The 27,899-nt window shown below is 39.7% G+C and overlaps 1 protein-coding gene across 2 annotated transcripts in view; it reads right to left on the bottom strand.

Moving 5' to 3' along the window:
* Window positions 1–27,899, bottom strand: part of SLC2A9 (solute carrier family 2 member 9) — a 122,347-nt gene that overhangs the window by 71,430 nt on the left and 23,018 nt on the right. The window contains exons 4-8 of one of the 2 annotated variants that reach the window (XM_071556795.1): window positions 26,360–26,445; window positions 21,054–21,152; window positions 14,879–15,039; window positions 10,034–10,158; window positions 8,718–8,863 (exon numbers count right to left, since the gene is read on the bottom strand). In XM_071556795.1, the coding sequence (XP_071412896.1) occupies window positions 8,718–8,863; window positions 10,034–10,158; window positions 14,879–15,039; window positions 21,054–21,152; window positions 26,360–26,422 (594 nt within the window). In that variant the 5' untranslated portion in view covers window positions 26,423–26,445. Of the gene's footprint in view, window positions 1–8,717; window positions 8,864–10,033; window positions 10,159–14,878; window positions 15,040–21,053; window positions 21,153–24,831; window positions 24,980–26,359; window positions 26,446–27,899 lie in introns of those variants that run through there. The other variant, XM_071556794.1, reaches the window with a different exon arrangement.

Below are 27,899 nucleotides of genomic sequence, written 5' to 3'. Positions count from 1 at the left end.
TATTGCTCAATAATAGATTTGTAAATATTATCAGATAATAAGCACTAAAGAGACAGGCAAATTTGCAATATTCATTTGCTCAAAAACTTTTGAAGCAGAGTCTGGCAAACACAGGGTAAGATAAGGTTCATAGACAGATGTTGCCTGTTATTAGTTTAGGGACAATAAGTGAAAAAGCTCACCTTCCAAAGTTGACAAAGAAGCAGAAAGTCATACTTTAAGTATTAGTATAAACGCTTGCTCTAAGTTTAGTTACACATGTTTCAGTGGATCAGGAGAAAGCTATTATGACAAGTTATCAGCAACTGCTATCAAATTCCATAGCATTTTGATGTCTTTCTTTCCTTTAGATCTGTTGAAGGACATCTTTCTATGAAAGCTTGTCTACTGCTTTTCCAGCCAAGCAAATTAAGCAGAGTAAGCTACACAGAAATCACATAAGCACTGTTTCAACTGTCTCTGAGAAAGCAGTCCTCACTGATGATAAACTCTCATGAAAACATTAGGTGCTCTGCCATAAAGTCTTTTGTTCAGCTCTAAGACTAATCTATCTATCTATCTATCTATCTATCTATCTATCTATCTATCTATCTATCTAATCTCCATACTATTCTTTCACCTATAAACACACTTCCACATTCAGACAAATGCTCTCCTGCAGGACGTTCTTCCCAAATGCAAAACTGCAGTTGTTCAATATTACATATGGCTAATCAACCACGTTAAAACTTCAGGAATTGAAGTCTCACAGCACAACTTTAATGAACCAAAACTCATTTGCAAATACAAAGACACACAGCTGGTTTTCCATGCTTTACTTAATGAACTCTGTACAGAAAAAAGATGAATAAATACTGTAGTGTCTGTCTCAGGGAACCAATAAAAAGACAATTTATAATCTTCAGTAAAAACATAATATCAGCCAATCCACAATAGATATATTAAAAAAAAATCAAAACCCCAAAACTTCACAGAAAGTCTCCATTAGAAATACATCATCACCCACCACATCCCAACAACTGGGCTGGTGTAACAGAGTAGACCTCTTCTCATGGGTACTATTATACTGTGAACATGCAATAACCCAGAGGGTCCTGGCCATGTTTCTGTACCTTTATCAGCTCAACCAAGGCTGTGTGCCTTGTGCCAGCACAGCGTCTTGCCTTGGCTGCATCGACTATGTGTTGGGTGAGGTGACCTTCCAAGTCCCTGATCAACAATTCACAGGCCATAATGAAGTTCACGTGCCTTGATAAATGACAAGGAAATTGCTTCAATAAGAGACTTTGTGCCTTATATGTTACTGTGAAAAGAGGAAGGAAATTTCCCATTGCTAGAAAAGAAAAGAATCCAGAAAATATTTTTAAAAGGATTGCCAGCTTCAAAATCACTACCTCAAGCAATTCTTAATTGACAGGTCTGGTACCAGTTTGCAGGAAGTGCAGGCAGATTTCCATCAAGATACACATAATCAACTCAGGCTCAGAAAAGCATACAGAAACACCTGCTGAAATTGGTCAATATCTAAATAAGCACCAAAATATTTTCCTGCTCTCTTTTGGGATCTGTCTGGGGGTTTTGTTTGTTAGTTTGGGGTGGGGTGGGGAGTTGTGTGGGTTGTTTTGTTTGTTTGGGTTTTTTGAAGATTGTATTCAGAAGTTGCTTTCTTTGTAAGGGTTTTTTTTCTGAGCAATTCTTAGCAGACATCATCCTCTTATGTATTTGAGCAGCCATCTACAAGCACTGACATGTCTCCTCTATCCTTAGCTGTAAAACACTGTTCAGGGAAGGCTCTAGCCTTTCATTCAGAGTTTTGCATTGTTCTACAAGAATATAAAGCAATTTTGCTTCTATGATTTTAAGAAACAATGTACAAGCTCAACAGTCCAGTTGGTAGGGACCAGGATAACTTGGAGTCACCTTTTGTAAGTCTGACTCAATAGAAGAATAGTTTCCAGGAGTACTTGAAACCACATCCTCAAACTCTTACTCTAAACTTGGGCAAATTCTGATCAAAAAAACCCCACAAAAAACACAAAAAACTTGGGCAACAGAATTAATAAGCCAAATTCCTAGTTTATTTTTCCCACGTCTTATACTAAATTTTCCTCTTAAGCTCTTACTCAAAACTAGCAATTTATATCCTAAAATAGGCTCCACAAAGCAGCATGTTTCTAAGGCTATAAATTGCCCCACTGAAATTAACAGACTACTCACATATTTGGGCCATACACTTCAGTTAGTCTTTAAACTCAGGTTAAAGAGCCTTAGGAAATCACTGTTCAAAAGTTCAACATGTAGGCAGTGAGATCTTTGCACTCTAAGTTGTTCTATATAATTCTGTGTACACTCAGTGCTTCACAGAATCACAGAATGGTTAAAGTTGGAAAGGATGTCTGGAGGTCATCTAGTACACTCCTTCTGCTCAAGGAGGGTCATCTACAGCTGGCTGTTCAGGACCATGTCCAGACATCTTATGAGCATCCACAAGGGTGGAGATCCCGTGATGTCTCTGAGAAATCTGTGCCAGTGGTCACTGACACTCCCAATTAAAAATAAAAGGTGTTTCTTCATGTTCAGAGGGAGCCTCTTATGTTTCAGTTTGTGTCTGCTTCTTCCAGTCGTGTCACAAAGCACCTCTGAAAGCTCCATTCTCTTTGCACCCTCCCTTCATGTATTTAAATACATTGATAAGATCTCCTCCAAGTTTAGCCTCCTCCAGGCTGAACCATCCCAGATTTCTCAACCTTTCATGAGTGCTCCAGACCTTTATCATTTTAGTGGTCCCTCTCCAGTTACTCTGTGGTCTCTTCATGTCTCTCTTGTACTGCCCAAAACTCAACACAGCACTCCAGGTGGGACCTTACCAGTGCTGACTAGAGGGGAAAGATCATCTCCCTGGTGGCAGTATGCCTTCTAATGTACTAATGTAAAGGAATTCCTTTGCTCTCTTTGCCATGAAGGCACTTTTTGGCTCAAGTTCACCTTGCTGCCCACTGAGACACCAGGTCCTTTCCTACCAAGCTGCTTTCCAGCTGGTTAGTCCCCAGCATGTGCTGGTGCCTGGGGTCATTTCTCCCCAGGTGCAGCATTTGCACTTCTTGCCGAACTTCATGGAGTTCCTGTCAGCTCATTTCTCCAAGCTATTGAGGCCGCTCTGGATGACACCACGACCCTCTGGCATATCAGCTACATTGAGTTTGATATCTGCTGAAAACTTGTTGAGGGTGCACTCTGCATCATCATCTAGATGATTAACGTAGATACTGAACAGGACAGAACCCTGGGCTACACCACTAATTATTGGCCTCCAAACTAGACTTTTCTTCACTTTGTTATATTTCCAGAACATGACTAGGTGGAATGAAGATCTTATGAGGGTTTTTTATTCTATACAGCCAGATGTTTGAAATTATCACAAACTGGACACTTTAGGAATTTGAGTGATCCTGGAAAATGCTAAACTAGTGGATGGACTTGTCCTACTGTAATGGAAACTAAAGACACCTTTTTGTATTCTGTAAACAGTATAAGAGATAAGCTGCTTAAATTTCCAAGATTCTACATGCAGCTGCAAGAGTCCACCTGTCTCTTATTGCCACAAGAGCTCTCTGTTCTATACTCTGAAATAAATGTTCACTTAAATCTTGAAAGAAGAATATCTTTAAGTATAGTCACTATCATGGCTCAAGGGGAAGGTAAACATGCAAAACAAAAGAGCTCACAGAAAAAACATAATGAAACTGGTTGATTCATACTTTCTGTTATCTTGCTAATGTGTAAGACTTATTTCAAGATCATCTCCAACAGACCATTTTGTTATTGGTGTCCACCTGCAGACTGCAGGTCCCTAGAGCAACTTTGAATTGCTTTTTTTACTTATCTATAATTTACTGAGAGTTTTCAAGGAATCCTTGAACTGAGTCAAGAGTCTTAGGAAGAAGGATCAGTTAAAAAAAGAACAACAAGGGGAAAATGACACTAAAAATGAAGCTTTGACAAGTAAAATCAAAGATTATTTTCAGAACAGCCTTCAACTGCATAGGCTGTAGAACTACCTATTCCATCACTGTCTATTTTAGTGAAAGTGAAGGAGTACTTTTAGAAGAATGTGGCACAGCAAAATGAAAAATTCCTATATACACTTTCCTAAATACACAGCTATTTGTCACATCAAATATATAATTTTTACGAGGTTTGATAAAAAATTAAGAGTTTGACAGAGCACCTACAGAAGTTTTTACTATGATTTTTTTTTTAAAAATCACAACTATTCCCTAGCAAGGTCCACTCCTGTAAAAAACTAACTTGAAAGGCACTAATCGCAAGATGTTTCCCTACTAGACATATAGCACAGTGTCTATGCAGTTCATTGGTGCTTTTCCAAATTTAGCTCAATTTGCTGCAGAAATTGATATTGATATTTATATCAGTAACGTCTGTAATCAGTAATTTCTTTGCTAAAATATTCAGTTGGGAGAAGGACCATTTGGCCATTGTCACCATGTGTCACAGATCTATTTCCAGCTAACTCCTTTTTTTAAAAACAGGTAATCTCTGGCCAGATATGTATTAAAGATGTTCAAAATCCTCAAGGAAAGTGTCGTTTAAACCTAATTCATATTTCTTCTGTGACAAAGACAACACCTACTTAATACAGTTCTTAACCATAATCACTTCCACAACAGTTTTGCAACATGATAAATTCCAAATATATTTAAAGAAAGATTGAGAAGAGTCTAGAAAAGATTGCATGTCTCTTTAAGACAAATTCTAAGTTTTCTCTGTTGTACTTTGTTTTTCATTCTTTTTAGTGCTTTCCCAGCATGGGGTTACCCATAAGAGTTGTCTGAGCCCGACTTTTCTCCTCAAGAAGCCGCTTTCCATCTCTGATCATAGCTGCTCCCTTCTGTACCTTGTATTGCTTGATTACACTCTTTTTAAGACAGAATGAACAAAATTACTTGCTACATTCAAGAGATGGACACATCATGAATTTTACTCTTTTTTCTGTTTACTCTACCTTCTCCCCACCTCCTCCCCCAGTCCCTGGAAACGCAGCAGTAATTGGGTTTCTTCAGAAAGTGTTGCCCTGATAAAAGTCTTAGGATGCAAATAGAGCAGGGTTTTTAGGATGACATAATATCCACCATGAAACAGCACAACAATGTAATTACACAAGCCTGTGGGTGCATTACCTAGAAACACTTGAAGTCTATAAAATAGGGTTGTTGAAGTATAACAAAAAAAATTCTGTTAAGAAAAATGGGCTTAGTGATTTGATTGCAGGATCACAGAAACAGAGAGAATGGAAACACCTGAAGGGCAGTGTTTGAAGAAGTGACAGATCTGAGACCTCCTTATCTTAATATCTGTTTTTTCCTTCAGTCAGATACATGGAAAGCTGCACATGCAGTACAGGTAAAAATGTCCCAAATCAAATAATCTTGTAGCCAGTAGCAATAATTCAATGCTCACGTTAGAGCAGATAACATCACTGCACACCTGTGAACCTGCAGAAAGTTGTCATCTACAGTTGCCATGGCTTCCTGCAGAATTAAGCACTCTGGCTTACAGAACACTAAAACAAGATGCTAGTGCATGAAAATGAGCACACAGCTCTTAGCAGTCAGGCTGGTGGGGAGAAGCAGGTCACCAGCATGTAAAGTTGTAAAGCTTTGTACTCTGATCATCAAGCCTGCTTCCTCAACAGGTAATTTCCCAGACCTCAATAGAGGCATAGCAGATACAGTTCAAATTGAAACCAAGAATCATTTCAGAGAAAGGCACATAGGATGAGAAAGAGATTAAAGAGCTTGTGCTATTAAAAGAGGTGAAGTCTAACCTGAAACATAAAGATGGGGGAGAAAAAAGGAAGCACACTGCAGTAGGGGGTGAGGGGAAGAGGGAAGGGGAGGAGAAGAAAGAAAAAAGGAGAAACATATTAAAGAATAAATAACAGTTGAACAAAAGAATAATGAGAATAAGTTGGCAGAACTGGCACAAAAAGTGTTGGAAGGAAATGAGAAGCTTGTCAGTCCTCAACACTTCCAGTAGAAAGCTTGGGAAAGCTGGAGGAATAGGAAACCGTCCTTAAGACAGTAACCCAGTCAAAGCTGACCATTAGCCCCAGCAGCACCCCTGAGGCTACCAATATACCTCCTGCTTCACCTGGACTGATAAATAAAAGATTGCTAAAAATTCACTTTGGGGCTGCTTAACCTACTTGATACAAAAAGCAGTACGGACTTTTGAGTTGTCTCAAGTAATAGTGCTTCAGATCTATTTTTATCACAATTCCATATTTAAAGCAACACTTCTGCATTTGATAACAGAGGAAATCATTACTTAGATTGTTAATAAATGCCTGTAAACATTATGACCCACAGCCAACATAAATGCCTTCCTTTTCTGTGAAGAGACTTCTACTGAACCACTGAAGGCAACAACCTCATATAATCCACATAAATGCATCAAGCTCCAATTGAAAAGTTAAATTTTGTGCTCAAGCTACTTCAGCCAAGAGTCTGTTCCAAACATCACTCTGCTGAATTTCAGCATACAATTATTCACATAATGTTTATAAAAAGTCATTACTGTAGCCATATTCTCCTTGAGGTTAAGCCACTCTATTTGTTCTGCAGTTCTCTTTCTTATGTTAATATGGTGCAGTGAGTTTTCCTCCCTTTTTTTTACTTTACCACACAGGTGGTGTTGCTGCTACCTGCTTTTACAAGACAGGACCTCAGCCATGCTGAGAGCCTTGCTCTTGTGCACTGCTTTTCCAGTGAGTTTCTCCCAGAAAGATACCCAATTCTGGTTTCATCCCTCCTTTCTTCAAAACCATCACTGCTTAGATACTAAAGTTAATAACCCTTTAGATATTTGCTCAATTTGCAAATAATAAATAAATGACAGAGCTCGAGAGAAAACTGTTATGAAACCATGACAAAAGATGAGTATTTTAAACTAGTATTATTTACAACAAATTCTGATAAGAAACAAACAAACAACCACAGAGCAACAAAATAAAAACCATTTCCCACTGTTGGGGGTTCAATAGGAACTACACAAAGCTAGGGAACAAAATCATGGCTTGACTGAAACCGACAGATTTTAAAAGAAAAATACACCCACATACACACTAGAAAATTCAAGTTGCCTTCAATAATTTTTCTGGAAATACGTTAATTCACATCAGCCAAAATTTTGCTCCTTTTACATACTGATGTTACCTACCTTGAGAAAAACTAATTCCACAGATAAAGTGTATTTCTTCTTACGTAAATTAATTATCTATCTTTGATGGTGTAATATTAATTAGCTCCTTGCTAAAGCAGGTTGTAGAAGCAACCTCCATAATTTGGTAGTAGCCAAAATGGGGATGAAAGGAAGGCAAGAAATGAGCTGAAACCAAGGAATAAATATTCCCTATTCAAAATATCCAAAAGACCTAAGAGGGAAATAAGAATTTGCATGACACCTCCCCTCTAAAAGTTCATGCATGTTTCAAACAAAACAAAACAAACAAAAAAACCCAAACAACCCCATCCCACCCCCCCCACCCCCCTCCCCCCCTCAAAATCAAACCCCCCCTACTTCATGAGGGTTGATTATATATTCTAAACAATCAAATTGCCCTCTTGGCATTTGATTTGCAACAGTCTAGCTGCCAAGTAAGAGAAGGGACAAATGTAGAACCCACAAAGGAAGGTCATCAAAAGCCATTTTTTAAGTTTTTTCCTAAAATTTGTTGCTTTGGAGGGGGCAAGGGAGAAACCTATTGTTCAATAAAGGGCAAATTGAATTAAACCGTTTGCCTTCAGGAGAGCTGAACAGGATGGGGGACAGAATAAGAGAACTGCTCAGACAAAAAAAAAAAAAGCATGCTGATTGTCAGAAGGGATTCTGAGTTCAGGTTTTATTGTGCGAGGATTAATGCAGACATTTCCTCCACACTGCCTTGTAGACTCATCTCTGAAAAGAAAGTACCTGGTTGGATCAGATGAACCACTGTGTTTCCTTCTAACTTTACCCATTCTGTGATTCTGTATTTCCAAGTGCCAGCCTGAACAAACCTCAAGTTCATTTATTTAGAGTAATGATGACATCCAGTGGCCACCAAGTTAATCTCAGCCTACAACAGCAAGATCACCTCTTATCTGAATAGAAAATATTTCCATAAAGGTTTATATTACCTCTGCTCTTCCACTTCGTACTCTAAAATTAGGAGTGCATTACAAGGAACACTATAATCATTAAGCAAGAGTCTTCCTATTCAGATTCTCATATGAACTCTAACCAAGTCTTTTTCAATTCTACCTTACATTGAAACATATATATATATATATATATATATATATATATATATATATATATATAAATCAAAACCTTAAAAACTCTTAAACATTTCCATGGTACTCAAGGATACTGGAAACCAGCAAAAATAAATATATATGAAGAAAGGGGAGAAGGGTGGGACCTGCATATGGGCACACACAAGCCACTCAAGATGTTAAAGCTGACCACATCTACAACTTAGTCACAGATACATGCTTATAGAAGACATGGAGGAAACCACTTTCCAAAGAGCTTCAAAGCAAAAACCCTCAATATTTCTATTTTCCACTTTTGTAAAGAACTCAGTCAAAATATGAAAACATGAAACTTACAGCACACTTGTGTTCCTTGACAGAAAAGATCTGTGAAATACTTACTTGCCCAAATATTTCTGGCAGGCCCAAAACTTGACCAGTGAAAACACCAATACAGATGAAAATTGCTGTGACCTGACCCAGTGAACCACGGATTTCCTTTGGAGATATTTCACTCAAATACATGGGGAGGGCACTTAAGGAAATTCCTGTGAAGGAAGAAAAAACCCCATATACTCAGTCAGAACTTCTTTTCCTTATGCTAGATATGAAACAGATGTCTACTGAAGGGAGTCTGAGTGCTAATCTGCTCACAAGAGTAGCATAAACACATGTAAAGAACAGAATTATGTCTATCCATGGATAATATGGATTATCTTCCCTGCACGTCTAATTACTCTTACACCATTTAATAACCACAGGATTGATTATCTGTTACAGATCTACAGTAATGTGTGTAGGCTGCCATTTGATGAGAAGCACCAAAGCTTACTCAGAGATGAGAATCACCAGGAGAACAGATTTTACATTTTAAATTTGCTCATCCCAAAGCAGTCAGTCATGTTAGCACTGGTGAGGGTAAGGGAAAAAAAATAAACCAAAGTATCAGTCAGACAGACCAGACATTATCAGATGAAATATTTTTACTGTAAACAGTACTAGCAGATGTTCCTCTCAATACAGGCTTACAGCTGCAATGAACTCCTCATAGTAGGCATAAAATTAGTGTGAGACTGCTGTTCAAAGCCAGGAGATAACAAATACATAACCCTGGTTAGTACAATGACAATATTTACACAGTTCCAGAAGTCTGGTGTGTTGGTGTTAATCTAGAAAAAAGTTAGCAGTCAGCACCAAAATTACCCATGAACTTCACATCTATCTACTGTGAAGTTGCTGTGACCCTTACTTCTAGCTGCAAGACTATTCTGGTACTGCAGTGCCTCAGTGGTTTACTTTTAAATTGGGAAGACCATATTGCTAGGAGCATCTGAAGATGTACCAAACCATCTTTAATTCCTGTTGGCATTAGCATGGGGTTCAACAACTTCTAAACAAGCAGTCTTAATAAATAGACTACACCCTCCTAGCTAAAGGATTTTCATGATGTGAAAACAAAAACACTCTACCAGGGCTGAAAGAGAAAAGTGGGGGGAACAACTAGAGTGGATAGTAGTGGCTATCATCCATTCCAGTGTCTTCTCCAAACATCAGGTCCTTCAGCCCTTAGTCTGCTGTTTTGCCCCTGTGAAAACAGGGTGGCTATAGCTAGGCACTGAAATACCTCTTCAATGTAAAGAAAGCTCTAACTCGGGGAAGAGAGAAAGTTTATGCATGGCACAAGCATTTCAGACATGTAGAATGTGACCAAAGCTTACCTGCATCAACACCCATGATAATGCGGCCCAATATGAGCATTTCAAATGACCCTGCCAGCAAGGAGAGGGACATCAATAACGCAGCTGCCACTGCAAACACATTATTGAGCAGCAATGTACATTTCCTAAAAGAAAAAAGACAGTTTATGTAGAAACCAGCATCACAGAAGTTAAATCTGGTCATATTCATAGCATACTAGGCTTTTATGCTTGATTATTTATAAATAAAAAGGTGCAAACAAACACTGCCTCTTAGATGTTGTGTAGAGTTCCAAAGTGCAGCACTATACTCAAATATGTACAGTTTCAAACCTATACCACAGCTTTAAAATAAAACATATCATACCTAACTAAAGAGCTGCACTTCCTAAGAAACCAAGTGCCATGACTGAGATGCTGTATATGAATATAAACATACATGACCACACCCTGGGTAGAAGTCTGTATGGAGGAACCAGAGAATATATTTCAAATAGCAATAAGCTAATATAACTACAGGTATTTTAGTGCTATGTAAGTTTTTTGCAACTTTGACAACTCCTCAACACTGACATATTTATGTCATTATAATTCATCCTTAAATCCATGATACTGAAAATATACATTGAGGAAAATTACTTCCTACTTGTAAAGTTAGAAGAAAATATTTGGGCTCACATGAGTGGTAAACATCAGTTCTTTTCTAAAAATTGTTCAAATTAACCAAAATACAGATTGACAAATTTCTTTCCTGCTTTCAAAGTTAAATACTTCTATAGCAGTTAAATAAAACCTTAAAAATACTTTTTCAAACAAAAGAAGTATTCTTTATGGAAAATTATTACTTTGTTTAAAAAGAATTAAAATCAAAAAATTATATTTCAAAATTTTAAAAACATCTCAATTTCTCATTTACACTATTCCCACAGATATATTTCTTAAAGTTTCCATCTTTCAGAGCTTTCAACTCAAGCTTGAGGAACTTATTAATTCAAAAGTGACTTGTAAGTCCCATAGCTTCTGTGGAAGAAAATACTTCACAAAACAAATGATAGGCAGACTTTCATGGGCCTTTGACAGTCAGACTCAAACACTGACATCTGAGGTCCTTTTCCTCAACACATGGAAGAAGAGTGGTTAAAGATACAGAATGCACAGCTCTGCTGCAGTGATTCTCTATTGAGAGATGAAGCAGAAAATCCTCCCAGAACTGAGAGAATCACTGCTACCCTACACACATATCTCCATGAAAATGGAATTACGTGGCTTTCTGCTAAATTGCTGCCTGCAGATGAATGGCTGGGGAAGTCATTAGGAGGTTCAGCATTGAGAGCAACTTAGAAGTTTCTTACAATTCCGAGGCAGTGTCCCAGGGATATCTGCTGGAGAAATGGCATCTTTACAGCACATCACAGAGACATAACTGCTTAGAATGGTGTTTGAATGCAAAGTATCAAAATTTTCACAATTTTGATAACAAAACACAAAAAATGTGTGACAAAAAATTTATTCTACCCTATGCTTTTAATCTGTGAGTCACCTCACTTAGCTACATATGTCTTTACTATGTTTTGCAGTCACATAATTAAGCACAGTCTTGGTTTGTCTCTAGAGGTACAACTCAATACTAAAGCCTCAACACCACTCACAACAACAACATGAAGGAACCAACAGATTTGAAAAAAAATTTACCAGGAGATAAACATCACTGATGATGTAAATTATGAGTAAACCATTAATGTTGAGAGTACAGGCTGAGAATACATCAATTTTATTAAAAAACTGAAGTGGTATTAAATTTGTAAGTATTCTCAATGGATTTTAAATCTCTGTGTATACTAATTTCCATGCAAAATAACAGGAAAAACCAAAAAGATTATCTACCCCTTTCTTATCTAAAACAGGTAACAAACTGAACCATTCCATCTCATTCTTTTCGACATATAAGTATCAACCTGAAATCTCACCCACTGGATGTCATCCAACTTCTCACACCAGATGAAAACATTTTTGAAAGGAAATATTTTTATTATTTGTATTTTTATTTGCTTTCTAGTGATTTTTGAACATTGAATGAATAGCATGATTTAAAGATTGAAAACAGATACAGTTCATTTAAAGTCTATACAACATAGCTGACAAGACTGGTGGCTGTACTATTTGAGAGATTTTTCCAATAAATCTACACTTTGAGAAGGCTGAAGTGATATGAATAATGCCAAAATTGTTAAAAAAAAGTTCAAAAAGGTCAAACAAGTCTTATACATTCATCTGAAGATACCACTTTTCTCTAATTTAAATACAAACTATAAAACACATACCTTTTGAGAAAGAGCTTGACAGTGAACCCGCATGCTATGCAGCAGAGAAGAGAAAAGCACAGCCTAACCAAGCAAGATGAGTGCAAAGGATTTTGGCTTTTACAGATAAAAAATAAATAAATAAAACAGGAAAACATGCTGTTTACAGTGTTACTATATAAAGCATGTAAATTTTTAGTAGCAAAAACACTGTGCTGATTGTCTGTGGCAAGGTTTTGGAAGTGAAGGGGCTGCAGGGAGAGTTTCTGTGAGGAGATGGAACAAGTGCATAACCAGGTCAATGAAGGAGAAGGTGCTCCAGACCTGAGCAGGTACAACCCCAGGAGGACTGTGGCCCATGGAGGATCCACACTAGAGCACAGAAGGAGTGAGAAGCAAGGAATGGTACAGAGAAATTGATACACACTGACCTCGACCCCTTCCACTGCCTGTTTGCTCACTGAAGCACTGAGTGTGACCTGCCATGTCAACAAAAGGAAAGAGAGGAGCCTGGAGTGATGCTCAGCCTGGGAATGTGACTGCCTAGCAGTGGCCTAAGCAATCCCTTGAGGATATCCCTCTGGGTGCTCAGGATACACAACAGCAGCTGCTTTTCATTAGAAAAAGAGAATTAAAATTATGAAGTGTCAAAGCCACACGGGACTTGCGCTTTTGTGTTTGAAGGTTCCCTTTCAAATAATTACTCAACATCTCTCTTAAAGCAAGTAGGGCTTAGGAATCCAGTAATTTGGAAATTAAGTTATTAACTTTACAGCAATGTGATTCAAGAGTGTTCTTGTTAAAGTCATACATTATTTCTGACTAATGCTTTTGATCTCACTTAGCTCATTATTCTGTGTCACTGTAAATGGAGCTCAGCTTCATCATAAATACAACCCTCCAACCTACACTTAAACAACTTAATAGCAAAGTATTTTATTGTTCTGTCAACATTTAATGATGTGCTCCTCAATTATCATAACCCTATGTCAGTCTGGGCTGCTAGATCAGACAAACACAATGCAAACACTCTGCAGATTCATGAACCATTCTTTGGTGAGTAGCCTTTATCCACACAACCCCTTCCCTTCTATGCTCTAGCACTTATATACCATATCTGTAACAGCTGTTTTTATTGCTAATGGAGATAAGCACAATAAACAGGGGCAGAGTCTGCAAGTGTAAAGGTCTACCCTGGAAATAGGACCAGTCCCAACCAAAGTGGTGTTTCTATGGTAGAGATCAGCCACCACTTTAACAAACTGCACATAAAGCTGTTCTATACTTTACTGAAAATTCAAGCCCTCTACGAGCCCATTTTTTACTTCTCTTTATTTTAATAAAGATTCAGCATTATTCTGGGAATTAATCAGTCTAATTCAGGCATGGTTTCATATATTTAATAAATGTGTAAAAGCTAAACTGATGATTTGGCAGAAGAAACTGAAAACCTAAAAAAAGAAATTGTGACTATGACAAATATTTAAGAATTGAAAATCAAATGGTGATGTTCCAGAACAAATTAATAAAGAATGAGTAAAAGCAGAGAATTCTGATTTGCTCTGAGTATGAAATGGAAGAACTTGAAAATATAGTCTTAGAGGTGAAAAATGGGAAATGGAGGAGTTGGGAGAATGGCAAACAGACCTGTGAGGGTACAGTCTAAAATAGTGGAAACAGTCAATGTGTAAAACAGAAAAGTAAGAACAGTGGAGGTTAGTGCTTATATTTAAGCCTTCATGATGATGTTCTCCTGTGATTTAACTGACCAAAAAATATCAAATCATATAGAATTTACAACTAAGGAAAATCCAAATGAGCAGTTATGATGAATACTACAATGATGGGTTTTTTCATGCCTTTCTATCTATAGGTAAATAATAAATGCCTTTAAAATTCTATTTGAAAGGCTGAAACAAAAATTTGACAGAAATATCTAGTACCTGAAACAAAAATGCAAACATTCACTAGCACAAACATTCCCAAAATACTTATATTCTCTGTGTTCAAGGCTTGGTAAAATACTGCATTGTATAGAGCAGGGACAGCATTGTCAAGATTGGAGAAGACCAAACATGTTTTACTTTAGGTCTTCAGATTGTATTTCAAGTTGACACAAGGAAGGAAAAAAAAAAGCAAGCTTTTATTCCTGTATGACAACAAATGTTGTTAAGAGGAAAATGAGACACGCTGATATCTTTGTTTATGGTAAGATACTCAGCAGATTACTGAAACAAGAATCTGTCAGTCCTTTGTCACATCTTTTCTATTTTATAGTATTTTGCTTTTGCACTCTTTGACAATGTAACCTCATTGGCATTTCAACTCACTGCCCATTCAGAGCAAATGGCTTCTGTGTCTCCAATGTTGTACAGTAAGGCCAGAGAGAAAGGTACTCATTTCACTCTTGGAAATTTATATGTCTTAGAAATAAGCTTACATGACTTAAAGATGCTTAAATTTGCATTCTGGTGAAGATTATTTTTTTCAAAAACAAAAGTAAAGCCTTTTAGAGAGATTAAGTGAGAAACTTATTAAGAAAATTCAAGTTTTCCAGTACACTTACCGTCCAAAGAACTTAACTATTGGGGTGACAATAATGGCACCCACAAGGCCACCAATGGCAAAAATAGAAACAGTTACGGACCAGAGGAGCGTCAATGTGCTTTCATCCACAGAAAAGCCATATCTTCTCTGCCAAGTTTCATTGTAAAACTTCTTGATATACTGAAAGAAAATACATAACAATAATACATGTACATAATCACAGTGAGAATATAACTGAGAGAAATAGAATTTAAAAAAATAATAATACTATTAATATTAATAATAATATTATTAATAAAATCATCAACCCAGTAGCTTGCTTTTCCATCTCCTGCCTCCAAAAAATGGGGCCTCACTTTCAGATGCAACTGCAATAAAACTAACTGAATCAGTCAGAGCATAAATGCAAATAAATACATGGCAGTAACAAATAAGGCGGGGAAGACCTCATAGGTAGACATGAATGTCCAGGACCAGCTCAGTTTTTAGCCTTCAGTGTGACATGTATGCTCTTTTTCTGCTTTCCTCACATGAGCACAACTATAGGTTTTTGAAGGATGTTTTCTAACAACTTTCCCTCCCTGATGTTTAATCACACTATTTTCTTCATCTTTCTAACAGGTGAGGATGTCATAGCTTCAGGATGACATTTTAACATACCTTCTGTATTGCTTGCAGAGACATTACCTATTTACTTTCTTGTTAGTCAAGCTTCCTCATTTTTATGTTGCTCCCATTTCAAAATCAAGGAAATGCCACCATCGTGCCTGATGCTCTGGTGAGGATACAGTACCAGGCAGCTGCAGTCACTACAGCAGAAGGGTATGGCACACTTGTGAAAGCTCTCACCTGTTCTGGGTCACTACTTCCCAACAAGCTCTACAGTATCATAAAACTCAATCTTGGCACTTTTCCCTGATTTCTGTTCAGACTTCCTTCAGCTCCTGGAGTATCCTCAGGCAGGACTCAGTAGTATAAGCCACTACATTTTCCCTATTCAAACTAGGAATTTCAAATTTTAGTCCAGCCTTGGACACATGGAATATTCAGTTTCAGTTGGTTTGAATCACCACATCTCCTTCTGCAAAGTACCTAAGAAAGGTGGAGGTAGAATATAGAACTTCCTGTCTTCCTTCTATGAAGTTCTAGTACACCCTTTTTGTCCTGAATTAAAAGGTGGACATGGATACTTCTCCCATCCTATCTTATGTGTTTCTAAACAGATAGGAAAAAAACACTTTTAAAAAAGAAAGAAAGAAAAAAAAAGAAGTCAATTTTATGCTTGGCTTATTTAGAAGAATCTCACAGTAAGCTTCCAAATGAATCTGCCAATAAATCAAGTAATACATCTTATCTCTTTAACACCAATGCTCAGATTATATTTAAATTTAGAGATCTTCTTTATTTGAAGTTCATTTCTGATAGTAATGAACACTAAGAGAAAACACTTTTAGAGTATTAATAGCATTTGCTGCTAATGGTAATAATTAAGAACAGAGTGAAATTGATTCTCCCTTTGTGTTGCGACTAATTTTCTCAGCATAGCTTTGTTATTTACAAGGAGACATCAGATAACTGCAAGTATTTGAGAAAGGAAAGTACAAACTACAGCAGTTAACAGAACAGACAGACACTGACTTCTACAGCACCTGTGTGTGGATTCCCATTGCTAATAAATAGGAAGCTAGTAACATATACGGGTTTTGAAGGGAAGCACAAGGAGCAAAGTAAATGTGATCAACAAATCCAATGGATTTGAATCCGTTGAATTATATAGAAAGTCTGTTCTGGGATTTTGATAAAATCTTAATAACACTAAAAGTATAAACCTGTATACACAGATTTTAGCCCATAATCAAAGCCTACAAGAAACAGTAGCTAATGGACATCAGTATCAGTATAGGAATATAAGGGATATATATAGTTATGTATATATGAACCTAGTGAATATATTTTAAATACAAGGGGAAAATTTTCTTTTTCTTAGCCATAGTTACAAAGGTCACTCATACACAGTGACCACTACTAAACTGGCTGACAGCAGGCTGTACATTTCTGCAATAGGAATTCAGAGCTGCAACCCTCCACAGGAAGAGGGCAAGTGCTGCAAATCAGAAAGCAGCAGAGATTTTGTTTTCTTGCACAGAGCACAAAGCATATCATTGTTTCACAGACATTGCTCACAATCTGTCCATGAAATGAACTGGAGAAATTCAGCTCAGAAAAAGACAAGTTCAACTTGTATGTGATTAAATCTTTTGTCTTCCTACTGCCAAATGCTCCTGTAAGTTTTTAATAAGTTATGGTAAGTCTTTGAACAAGCCCATTGAAACTTCTAATTCTGGTTTCTCTGGGAATCATATCTGTGATGGGCCACTGCTCTTTCCCACAGAACTCAGGGAATGAGTGGGATGTAATCTCAGCTCTGAGCAGAGTTTGTGCAGTTTATTTCTCTCTTGCAACAATCAGGAAGTTGAACTAACTCTGCCTTAGAAGATGACCTGAAATAAAGCTCACCAGTGAGAACTACAGAGTATTTTCCTGCAGTGTGATGAACTGACACAATTTGTGATAGTGAAAGAAAACAGACACAAGAATTTACAAACAGTTATTCAACTATTCAGTCTTAAATTAATTTCTCCCACTAGCAGGACTCTTCATCCTGGAATATGGTCAAGCAACTCAATAGGACAATGCCCTATTTGCAAATCTATCACAGGTGGGTTGAGAGGGGCCCAGATGCTGCTTTTGGTATTGAATTGTGCTAAAGCCAGTCTGACTCATCAACCCCAAATCAACATGCTGGTAGTGAGGCAAAGATTTGGTAGGTAGGCTGCTAAACTGACTTGGAGACATATGACTGACTGTCAATCACTTTATACTATAAAAGTCCAGCCCACTTTTGTATGGCAGGTTCTTCTAACTTAACCCATCTTGGAGTGTGTAGAGATTCTCCCTTGAAGAGGGAACACCCCTTCATGGATACTCTTCAAGCTTAAGAGAGACAGATCTGCCCACAAAATGTGAGTTACATCAACTATCTACTTAATAATTATTTTTGCTAGCTTTAATATACTTCCTTTGATGTAATTGCTTTGCTAGAGTGCCCTGTACTATACACTACTAGTAGTTTTAGCTTGTATGTGGTGTAGTAAATAGTTTGGATTCAGATATTTTGTCTGATCATTTATTACAATAAATAAGTAATTTTATATAAATATACCTGGTTTGCCATCTATAACCCTGTGGGACAAAGTTGTACTTAAAACTGTTGACAAAGTCTGGGGCTGAGATTGTATCCAGATGCACCCAAGGTCCTCTCTTAGAAAGGGCTTAGAAAGCAAGGGGGTTCTTTCTGCAGCTCATGACTCAATGGGAGGGCGTCTCTAATAAGCTTTGCCTAAAGCCCCACTCACACCTGAGACACTCTCTGTCCATCAGATCAGTCCTCCTGCTGATGCGTTTGGTTCCAGGATCCTGGAAACATTTCATGTTTTAGTCAAAAATTGTTATCAAGCATTTTTAATACTTCTGAAAGCATCATACAGTCCTTCTCTAAGCCTGGAGGACTTCAGCATGGAAAGGAACTGTATCAAAGTAAGCAGGGGCAGAAGATGCCCAGCATCTTACAGAGATAAGGACATCCTACGGTGCAGGCTGCATGTCACCAGGTTATTTATCCTAGTAAGTTTGCAAATGAAAGTCAGCTTACCACTTACAGGAATTACTGGACTTCCAAACCTCTTACATGGCTGCTGTTATCCAGAGCTACAAGCTGCTCCCCTCTGGTGTTTCTTAGTCATCTCCCATCATAATTCCCAAAGCATCACTTTGCATCAGACTGATTTAGTGACATTCAGGGGAAAACAGATGGGGCAAAAGTTCTTCTTATTGTGCTGCAAGGAGCATAGCTTTGGTATAGCTCATTGCTCCCCCCATAGCTATGAGCTGAGCCCAGGCTGTTCCCCTCAACATGATCACTGCCACTCCAGGGACAGGAAGGCAGTCTGATCTGTACGAATGGATGACACAGAGAAAGGGGCAGAGGACAGAGGAGTATTTTATTCTTGAACTACACAGCTATGTATTTCTTGTCAGTAGGATTACTCCTTAGCCCTAGCTAATGTATGGCTTAACATGAATAAGAAGGACACAAAATTCTCAATCAAACACTGAGACACCATACTGCAAAGGAGAGACTTCATGCATACCTGTAACAGTATGACCAAAGCCATCAGCATGGTACCCAGTTTCAGTTCAAAAGCCATAGTAAAGATTTCAAGCAAAACCGGATAATCCCGGAAGTGTTACAACCACAATGCCTGGAATTTTGCATTATCACTGTACAGTTGAATCTTCAACCTCCCCATCTACACTCTGGTCACCACTACAAGCTATCATATGGTTCAAACATAACTCTCTGAGTGTTGCCAAGGAGCACATCCTATCATCCTTTCTTTCCTTTACTCCTGTAGAAAGTGACAGGAGAGCTCTGACCACGAGGACAGTCTATTTTTTAAATGGTACCTAAAAATTTAGAAATCACCTCATTCTCACTGCTCTGTTGACAGCCCCATGGCAGCGCAAAAAGGATGTCTACTATCAGGATAATCAATACCATTGCTCATAGAATTACAGCTTTTTGCTGATTTCTTCCAAGCCATGTTTATCTTCTGATGACTGCAAGATGAAGTGATGCCTGGACATATCATGTTAGGACAAACATCTGATTTATCCAACTCTGTGTTATAAGTAAGTAAAGTACCAGGAACTTGCAGAAAACTCCCAGAAGTTATGTAGGGAACAATTAAAACTTTCTACTGGCTGAGTTTCTTCCTAGTCCTTTGGGTCAGCCATTTACCAGGTAAAATGTCCATATAAAACATAATTTTTTAAAAAAATTGCTTCTTTCATTATCTGCATAAATATTGCACCCATCATCCCTAAGGTGAACAAGATGCTTAGGTAGAAACTTAACTACACATTTTAATAAGCAATATCCTTAAAAGAAGGAGGTTGGCTTTGGAAAGGAATTATTCTGAAATGGAATTTCCACAGTTAAATCTCAAAATTTACCAACTACTTTCCAAAACAGTGTTTCTTGCAACTCCATTGAATTGCCTACTGCTGTGTTTGACTGAATTTAAAAGAATCTCTAGACAGCCAGTGCAAAAACAAAACATTTAGGTTTTCATTTGTAATAACTGATATTTTAATGAAATCACCACAACTTCTGTATACTAATTCCACAGTACTCTATTCATCAAATCTATCCTACATGCTACAGCCAACAGATGGTCAACCCAGTAGTTTTGAATTTAGAACCAAACAAGACATCACCACAAAATGCAGGAGAGAAGGCCCTTCTATCTAAGAGGAAGCCTGAGGTGTTATTCAGCAATACTGTGAGAATGAAATATTATGCAACCCTCTAGAACTGGACCATGTGAACAGAAGTTGCTGAACATGTGCATACACCTACCAAATACTCACTAGTCAGATCTTAAAACTAGTTTGTCACACAAAAGTGTGCAAGAAGATTTAGTATTAGTCTGGACTTGGGGAGAATGAGAAACAAACCACATGCACCCATTCACCTCAGCAGTGGCATTTAGCTTTCTGATAGCTATGGCTTTATGTGAAAACCTCATAGAGAGCAGAAAAAAGATTTCAGACAAAGGAAAATTACCATATGATATTTAATCCCTTTCTATGATTTAATCAGAAGGGACAATAAAGGGCGGTACCGTGGTGTAATGGTGAGCACTCCGGACTCTGATCACAAGGTCGTGAGTTTGAGTCTCAGTGGAGACCGTACCGGGCAGTTAAATGCCTCCCTGCCATCCCGATCCCGTCAGATCTTGGATGCTCAGCAGGGTCAGCCCCGGTTAGTACTGGGTGCTATAGACAGTCCTGAGGACTTCACTGTCACTGTCCAAGCTCGCTCGGCCGTGGCAGATGGACCTTGGAACTTGAAACGGTGGGGACAGTTCTGCGCACGCTGAGCCTCACCTAAAAAATCCACTGCGCAGGCTCGAAGGGCACACCATCATCTGGGGAGAGCCCTTCCCAAATCTTCGTTCGCGAAGTTTGGCCATACATACATACCTAAAGGTAGGACCCCGAAGAGTGCACAAAAGCTGGACAAGGGTGCCCTCTACTGATATTAAATTCCATTTTTGTCAGTCACTTACCACTGCAGGAGCGTTCACCACCGAGAGATTGTAACCATAAAGAAAAGATGACCCAAAAGCACCAGTTAAAGAGGCTACTATGAGACTTCCAGACCAATTCTGAAAAAGAAAGAAAAAAATGCAACCATTGTTAGTATATCTTAACTTAATGTACCTCAGGTTTCAAACACTCCTGCTGCTATCTTGCGTAGTTCTTGCAGGCAGATGTTCTTGCTGCAGAATAATGGCCTGAAACACTACCCCTTGCTCAGTCTGAGAAACAGCAAATTTGAAGTGACAGCATCACAGTTAACATCTACCGAGACATAAATAAACATTTGAACTTCTTTCAACCTCACAGAGTTTTGCTGCAAGCATCGCACAGCCTCTGCTTCAAAAAGTAAAATGCTGGAGAAGCATAATCATAGCAAAAGAAATCACTGACAGTTTCACTAACACCACAAAACAAGGAGTAACCTATGTGATATAATGTCACTGTGGGTAGATCTGACTTGGGTGAAAACTCATGAGATGGTGTGCCTGCGACTTCCATAAGGATTAATTAAATTCTGTTCAAAAAATTTAAAATGATGCCTACATACTAGGTTTTGTAACCCAAATTCAAGATTCCAAAAGTAATTTGCTGCCACACACACTCTCCAGTTGAAACACACGTGCCCTTTTTCCTAGTGACACACCTGTACCTTTCCCTTCTCAGGTCTCCTCCCTTCACCCTCCTTATACTGTTTTTAGCCCACGTCTGCAAACAACTTCTTCTGCATCAGCTGTTGAATAAAAGGTGGAACTGCTTTTATTTGAGATATTGTGCATTTCAAGGTCGTTTTCACCTTCCCCAGAAGTTTTTTCTTCCATTCAGTTCTTCTGCTGGATGACAGGCAGTGGCAGAATATAGCACTGCCAGCCATTCCCAAGGGACATTAAAATTAGTGTTTTGGTGCTTGCAAAATTTCAAATGTAGTTTTGTAGTTCATGAAAGATAACTCTGAATATATTAATATGGATGGCTTTTTATATGCATTTTCTAAAAAAAAACCCAAAAAACAAACAAAAAAAAACAAACAAAAAAACCAACCAACAAAACCAAACTACGATAAGAATCTAGAATTTCAGGCACAGCTCACTATCACTTATGCCCAGCCTCATCATTCATGGAAGACTTAACCTTTCAAAATGAGAAAGACCTTCTTAAGCAGGTCTAAGAAACTCAGCTTCAGTTATATTACTCACAACATGTTAATGAATCAATACATTCTGTCAACTGCAGAAAGTTGTGCATTCCCTTTGGAAAACAAAGATCTGGAGCACAAACTAAGTTTATGTAGCTACCACATGGCATAGCAGCAGTGACAGTGGGCTGGAATGAGCTCCACCAGCCTTGTGAGCACAACAGAGTAAGTGAACACACCGTGGCTGTTGGAATGTGCCAGTGCTCAGGTACCACATTCAGCAAAAACTCATTGCACCCCACAAAGTACAACCTGGCACATGTGGGGTCTGTCACACTCATAACTGCCACTTCTGAGGGTTCAAAATGCACCCTGTAGGACAGTTGAGTGTTTTTAACTTCTCCCACAATGTGGGAACCTTTTAAGAGATTACACAGTTCATTAACTAGCCTGGTTTAGGTCAGGTCACGAGAAAGTGTGCAGGGGGGGAAAGTCTCGTGTAAGAAATACATCCTGCTGAGATCATATTCAAGCCAAATACAATTTCTTATTATTAGCCAACTTCTTAAAATGAACCTGCTCCCCCCACACACATACAGAGCTTTGCACTATTACTTTGGTAACAAGTGTAGACACTTTGGCATAAGACTTTATTTAGCTTCTGGTGATAACACCTCATATTAGGTGCTTATTATTTCTCTGCTATGCACAAACATTTCTACACTTAGGAAGAAATGCTACTACCCTGAATGAATGATGCTGGGAAGAAAATTCCTGGTGGTTTACTGGGCTGCTCCTGAAGGATTCACAAACAATAAGCACGAGTTCACAAGTGTTATGCAGTGGTCTTGATGCAATATTTCTACAGGGCTCTAGTCCAACAATGTCAGACCCATCAGAAAAATCCTTCAAGTAAAATTATTTGGAACATATAGCCTACAGTTTACTAAAAATTCTAATGAATGCTTAAGCCTTTCAGCACAGGCAAATCATATGCACATGAGGCTAAATGGAAGATAATGCAAGGCAAATCGCAGAAGTGCTTAGAAACCCTACACACGTAATATTTTCAAGTGTTTCAAATAACCGGGTTTAGAACCTAGTACCATGAAGTTTTTAACTCTGCAGTCTGCTGCAGAAAATCTCAATCACTCAATTCAAAGGTTTTGGAACTTGGAACATGAACTTAACTTCTCCATGACCTGTCTCCTCATTCACTATTTTAAATATTTGCTCAGAATAAACAGGTAAAGACAACACCAGTTAAAGACAAAAGCTCTATGAAGTAACAATGCAAAAATACTCTCAAACTGTTGCTCAAAAAATATTAACCCTGTGGCAACATTAATAAAATGAAAGAAAAAAAAACCAACCCACAAAGTCTTTTACAATGACCAGGAAACAAGAAGGCCACCTGCCTGCTTTACAGGTGTTCCTTGGCTTCACAGTCATGCATGCGCTTATGTTGCCGTGAGCCCAAGGGCAGGTAGGTGTGACTGTCACCACAGTAGTAAGTGTTCAATCAGGCAAGCTGCATGACAGTTCCCAGCAAAGACCTCTGCTTACTTGTGAAAGCCCACATTTTTGGTTTAATCACAGATCCAGGGCTCTGTGCTCTGAAGATGCTTTTCTCAACTCCAGTTGTTTTCTGCATGCAGTGTAATATTTGTGCTGGCTACCATGAGTCTCAGATTGTCGTCTTTTTTTTCCTTCTTCTTCTTTTTGAGACTTTGCGTTTCAGTTTTCAAAACACAGTTTAGAGTATTATACTCTGGTTAGTTAATTATAGTCCCCTCCTTAGCTTAACATTAAAGACAACCACAGGCAGTGAACATTGCACACATGCATAAGTAGGTTTTAATCTTTTTAAACAGATACTACTAAGACTTTCTACGGATACAGGGAAGCTGAACTCCAAGGACAACCTTACCAGATACCCTTAAAGGGACCCGGGTCCCGTTACGCACCGCGCAAGACTCGCGCTCCCGGCAGGTGCCCGTGGACCCGGCGCCCTCCGGCTGCTCTGCCCTCGGGGCTGCGGGAGAAAAAGGGAAACCCCCAGCCCACTCTCCCCCGGGTCTGCCCTTGCCCTAAGGACTTGCCAGTACGGGTGGTCCTGGGGAGCAGTGAGGAAGCAGCAGCAGCGCCCTCGCCTTGCTCTGCTCCCAGCGCTCCCCCCGCGGCGGCGGCTGCGCTCCCCGGCTGGGCAAACACCGGTCCCGCCGCTGCCCTCGACCCGTCCTCTGGGTCTCGGCTCGGTGGCAGCGGTATTTTTAGCTCTGCCCGCCGCTGGCCTCCCCTGCATAGCTACCAACAACTTTCCAAGCGAGGATGGGCTAGGCGCCGCCACCGTGCAACCTGAGCTCCGCCTGGCTCCCGGGGGGAGCCTCGGGCTGTTACTCCGGCTCCCGCAGCCACCGCGCTGCAGCCTCTCGTCCCTCCCTCCGCACCACGACGGAGAGAATCGGAATCGCCCCCTCTCCCGTTAATCGACCCCGAGGCACAGGCAGCGCAGGCCGAGCTACCCCGCCCGCGCCGCCGGGCTCACTCCCGCTCTGCTGGAAGGGCGGCGGGCATTCCCGCGGCGCGGAAAGCCGCCCCGCGCTACTTACGCTGGGACGGGCACGGGCGCGGCCGCCGCCCCCCGCTGCCCGCGCCACCAGCGTGTCCCCCTCGGGCCCCGCCGCTCCGTCCATGCCGCCGCCACCCCCGCGCAGCGGCCGCGCATCTCGGGCGGGCAGTGTGCGGGGCACCGCGGGGGCGCGGCCGCGGGAGGCGGCAAGGCGGGGGGGAAGGGGGGGGGGGCGCGCCAGGCGCTCGGGGGGTGCCCGGGGGGGGCGGCGGCGCTGTCCCGGCTTTGCAGCGGGGAGGGGAGAGAGCCGGTGCCGGCACTGCGCCGCCCGGGGCTGTGGGCAGGGCTCGGGGGATGGAAGAGCCGGAGCGCCCTTCTCTGCATGCTCACACATAACTTAAGCGCACAGAACGCGGTGCCGTGCCTGTGGCTCTCCGGCGGGCTCCATCCCTGAGCAGGAATTTACCCAGCAGCGCAAGGAAATGTTACGACCCGGTGTCCATCACAGCTCCCTGCCGAGTGGCACCGGGGCTGGGGGTCCGCGGCTGGCAGGATGGCCCCGTGCCGCGGTCCCGACTGGAGACCCGGGCACTCTGCCTGTAAGCAAGACACTAGAGTAACGTGGAGAAGAGTTTTCCCGTTTTGCTCAGGCTGGGAAGCGAAGATACCACAAGACTCGTAGCCAATTAAGATGTTTGGGATGCTACCACAGTCTTAGGAGGTTAAGAACTGACACGCCACACTACTGCTGTGTAACAGAAGGGGATTAGACATGCCACCTGGGGAACATAAAAGCTTTCAGCTATTATGTTTGAAGGTACCTATTTGCAAACATGGGGATTTTGAACTGCTAAGAGTTAAACGACACCTTCTAGTTGGCAATGATGAGTATTAAGTGCGTCTGTGAACTGTTCCCAGGTGACTGCAGCTAATATTGGTGTAAATCTGAGCTGTTTCCACTTCTGACATGCTACATACCTCAGAACTAGCTTAGAGCTCTCAAAGTAATGCCATAGAGCACTGCAGGTTTGAAAGCAGTTTATGATGTAGTGATTTTGAAGTGTCATTGGCTCAGATCAAGCTGAGCAGTGTTTGAATAGAAAGCCAGATGCTGCTCACTAACATGTAAAATTATTGCACATATTGATAGCTGATACAGACATCATTTATAATCTCTTTGAATGGTCATAAACAGCAAAAGAGTAAAGTTAGAAAAATCAAGCCTCTAGAATACATGGATTGTATTTGAGATGAATCAGATACCTGTGTTTTGTTTAGTTTCATTTTAAATAGCACAGTGCAAGTAATTCAGTTCATACTCAATACAAATAATATGGCTGCATGTGATGAATACACGTGATTAATACCTGTGCACCATTTTTAACCTTAACACACAATTTTTGACCTTTTACAATCATTGTTTGTAACAAACTAAACACACACTACTCCCTATATCCCTCAAAAAAAAAAAAAAAGTATTCATATAAGGTTGCAAATTGTTATTTTCTGCCTCCAGTCCCCAGACAGCAAAAAAATGTCTTGACAGAAGGTTTGATGAATTCACTCACCACTTTTTTATTAATTGTCTTAGTTTCTTTCATCACACCGTTGCTTTGCTGTTTGTTCTCCATCCTGTTACTTTGTTAGGTAATAGCTGAGGAAGAAAAGAGGGAAAGTTATGCTACTGTTTAGTAGGGGGGAAATGCTACAGTATCAAGCTCTTCAGTAGATATGCTGTTGCTTTTAGGGCAGGAGCTTCAGACCCGCTGCAACTGCAGAAGTTTAGTCGATCAGATGGAACTACATTGTTATGGCTGGGTTACAGTCAGGATGTTTGGATTAATTGGTGGTGTGATTTTAATGATTATTAGAGCTAATACTAGCTGGGTCATTGCCCGAGCACATTCACAAAATGAATTTATTTATTTTCCTGCTCTATCAAGAAAATTCTTGCCTGAACATCCCCTTATGTACTTTAATAATATTAAAGGATATTTTAATCTTAATTTATTAAGAAACAAACAGATTTCTGGTGTTTCAGAGAGGATCTGAGATTTACATGGTGCTTCACTGTATGATCTTGGGCAGCCCACCAGTTTGTTCAGTACATTTTGAATATGGATTACTAGATTCTTCTGTTTCAGCATCTTAAAATGACAGCACATTTCAAGATTTTTGCTTATGTGGCCATTATGGTAATGATAAATCCAGTCCTGAATGCAAGTTGTCCTCCTTGTAGGCAAGAGTCTGCAAGAGAGTGGGCTATGAGACATAGGGAGTAACAGGCAGTTCAGTGAAACAGCACATAGGAGTGGAAATCATGTTGAGGCCATCACACATGCAAGAGGCTTTTAAGATGAAATCCTATCTCACAGAAGCACTGCCAATGGCAATACTTCCATGAGATGTTGGCAGTGCAGGGGCTGTTATACCAGATGGTTTCAAGAAACCAGGCTGACCCTTTAAGTAAGAGAAACTAGAGACATGACAGCATCCTGTAAGGGCTAAGGCCAGAAGAGTTACCTTCTTTTCTCTCTACCTACCGGTGCAGTCAACACTAAACCTACAAAAAATTCCTTTCCCTCTGCTGCAAAGCACCTTAGTCAATTCCTATTAAATTATCTTCAAAAAGTGTTTTCAAGGCAAATGTGTTTCACTTTATAGGAGAGATGCTTAGTCAAATCATCAAACAGCGTACCTGTCTCATGCCACATTTAAGTATATGAAAAGTAATGTCATACATAGATAATGCAGATAATTAGGTTAATGAAGGTTCTGACAGAGCACAAACAAAGCATCATCAAACTGGAATTTAAGAGCTGACAAGATAGAGTATTTGGGGCATAGCACTAAAACAGAAACAACATAGGCTCCATCAGAAACAATCTGTCAAACATCTAAGGAGTCATAACCTTCCAGTTAAGCCACTAGCAGGGATAACTTGTGTCTGTCTTCCCTTACTGCATTTATTTTTATATGACTGAAACTTTTTCAGAACATCTTTAAAACATTTTAAGATACATCTGTTGTGACTGGAAAGTTTAATTGCTAACAGTGCACCATCTGTGGAAATGTTCAGATTGAACTATCCCTCCTATATTTCAGGTA

Source organism: Pithys albifrons, chromosome 5 (genome assembly GCF_047495875.1).
Source record: "Pithys albifrons albifrons isolate INPA30051 chromosome 5, PitAlb_v1, whole genome shotgun sequence".
Lineage (NCBI taxonomy): Eukaryota > Metazoa > Chordata > Aves > Passeriformes > Thamnophilidae > Pithys > Pithys albifrons.
Note: the sequence above shows the minus strand (reverse complement) of the source record. Positions and strands in the feature narration are given on the sequence as shown.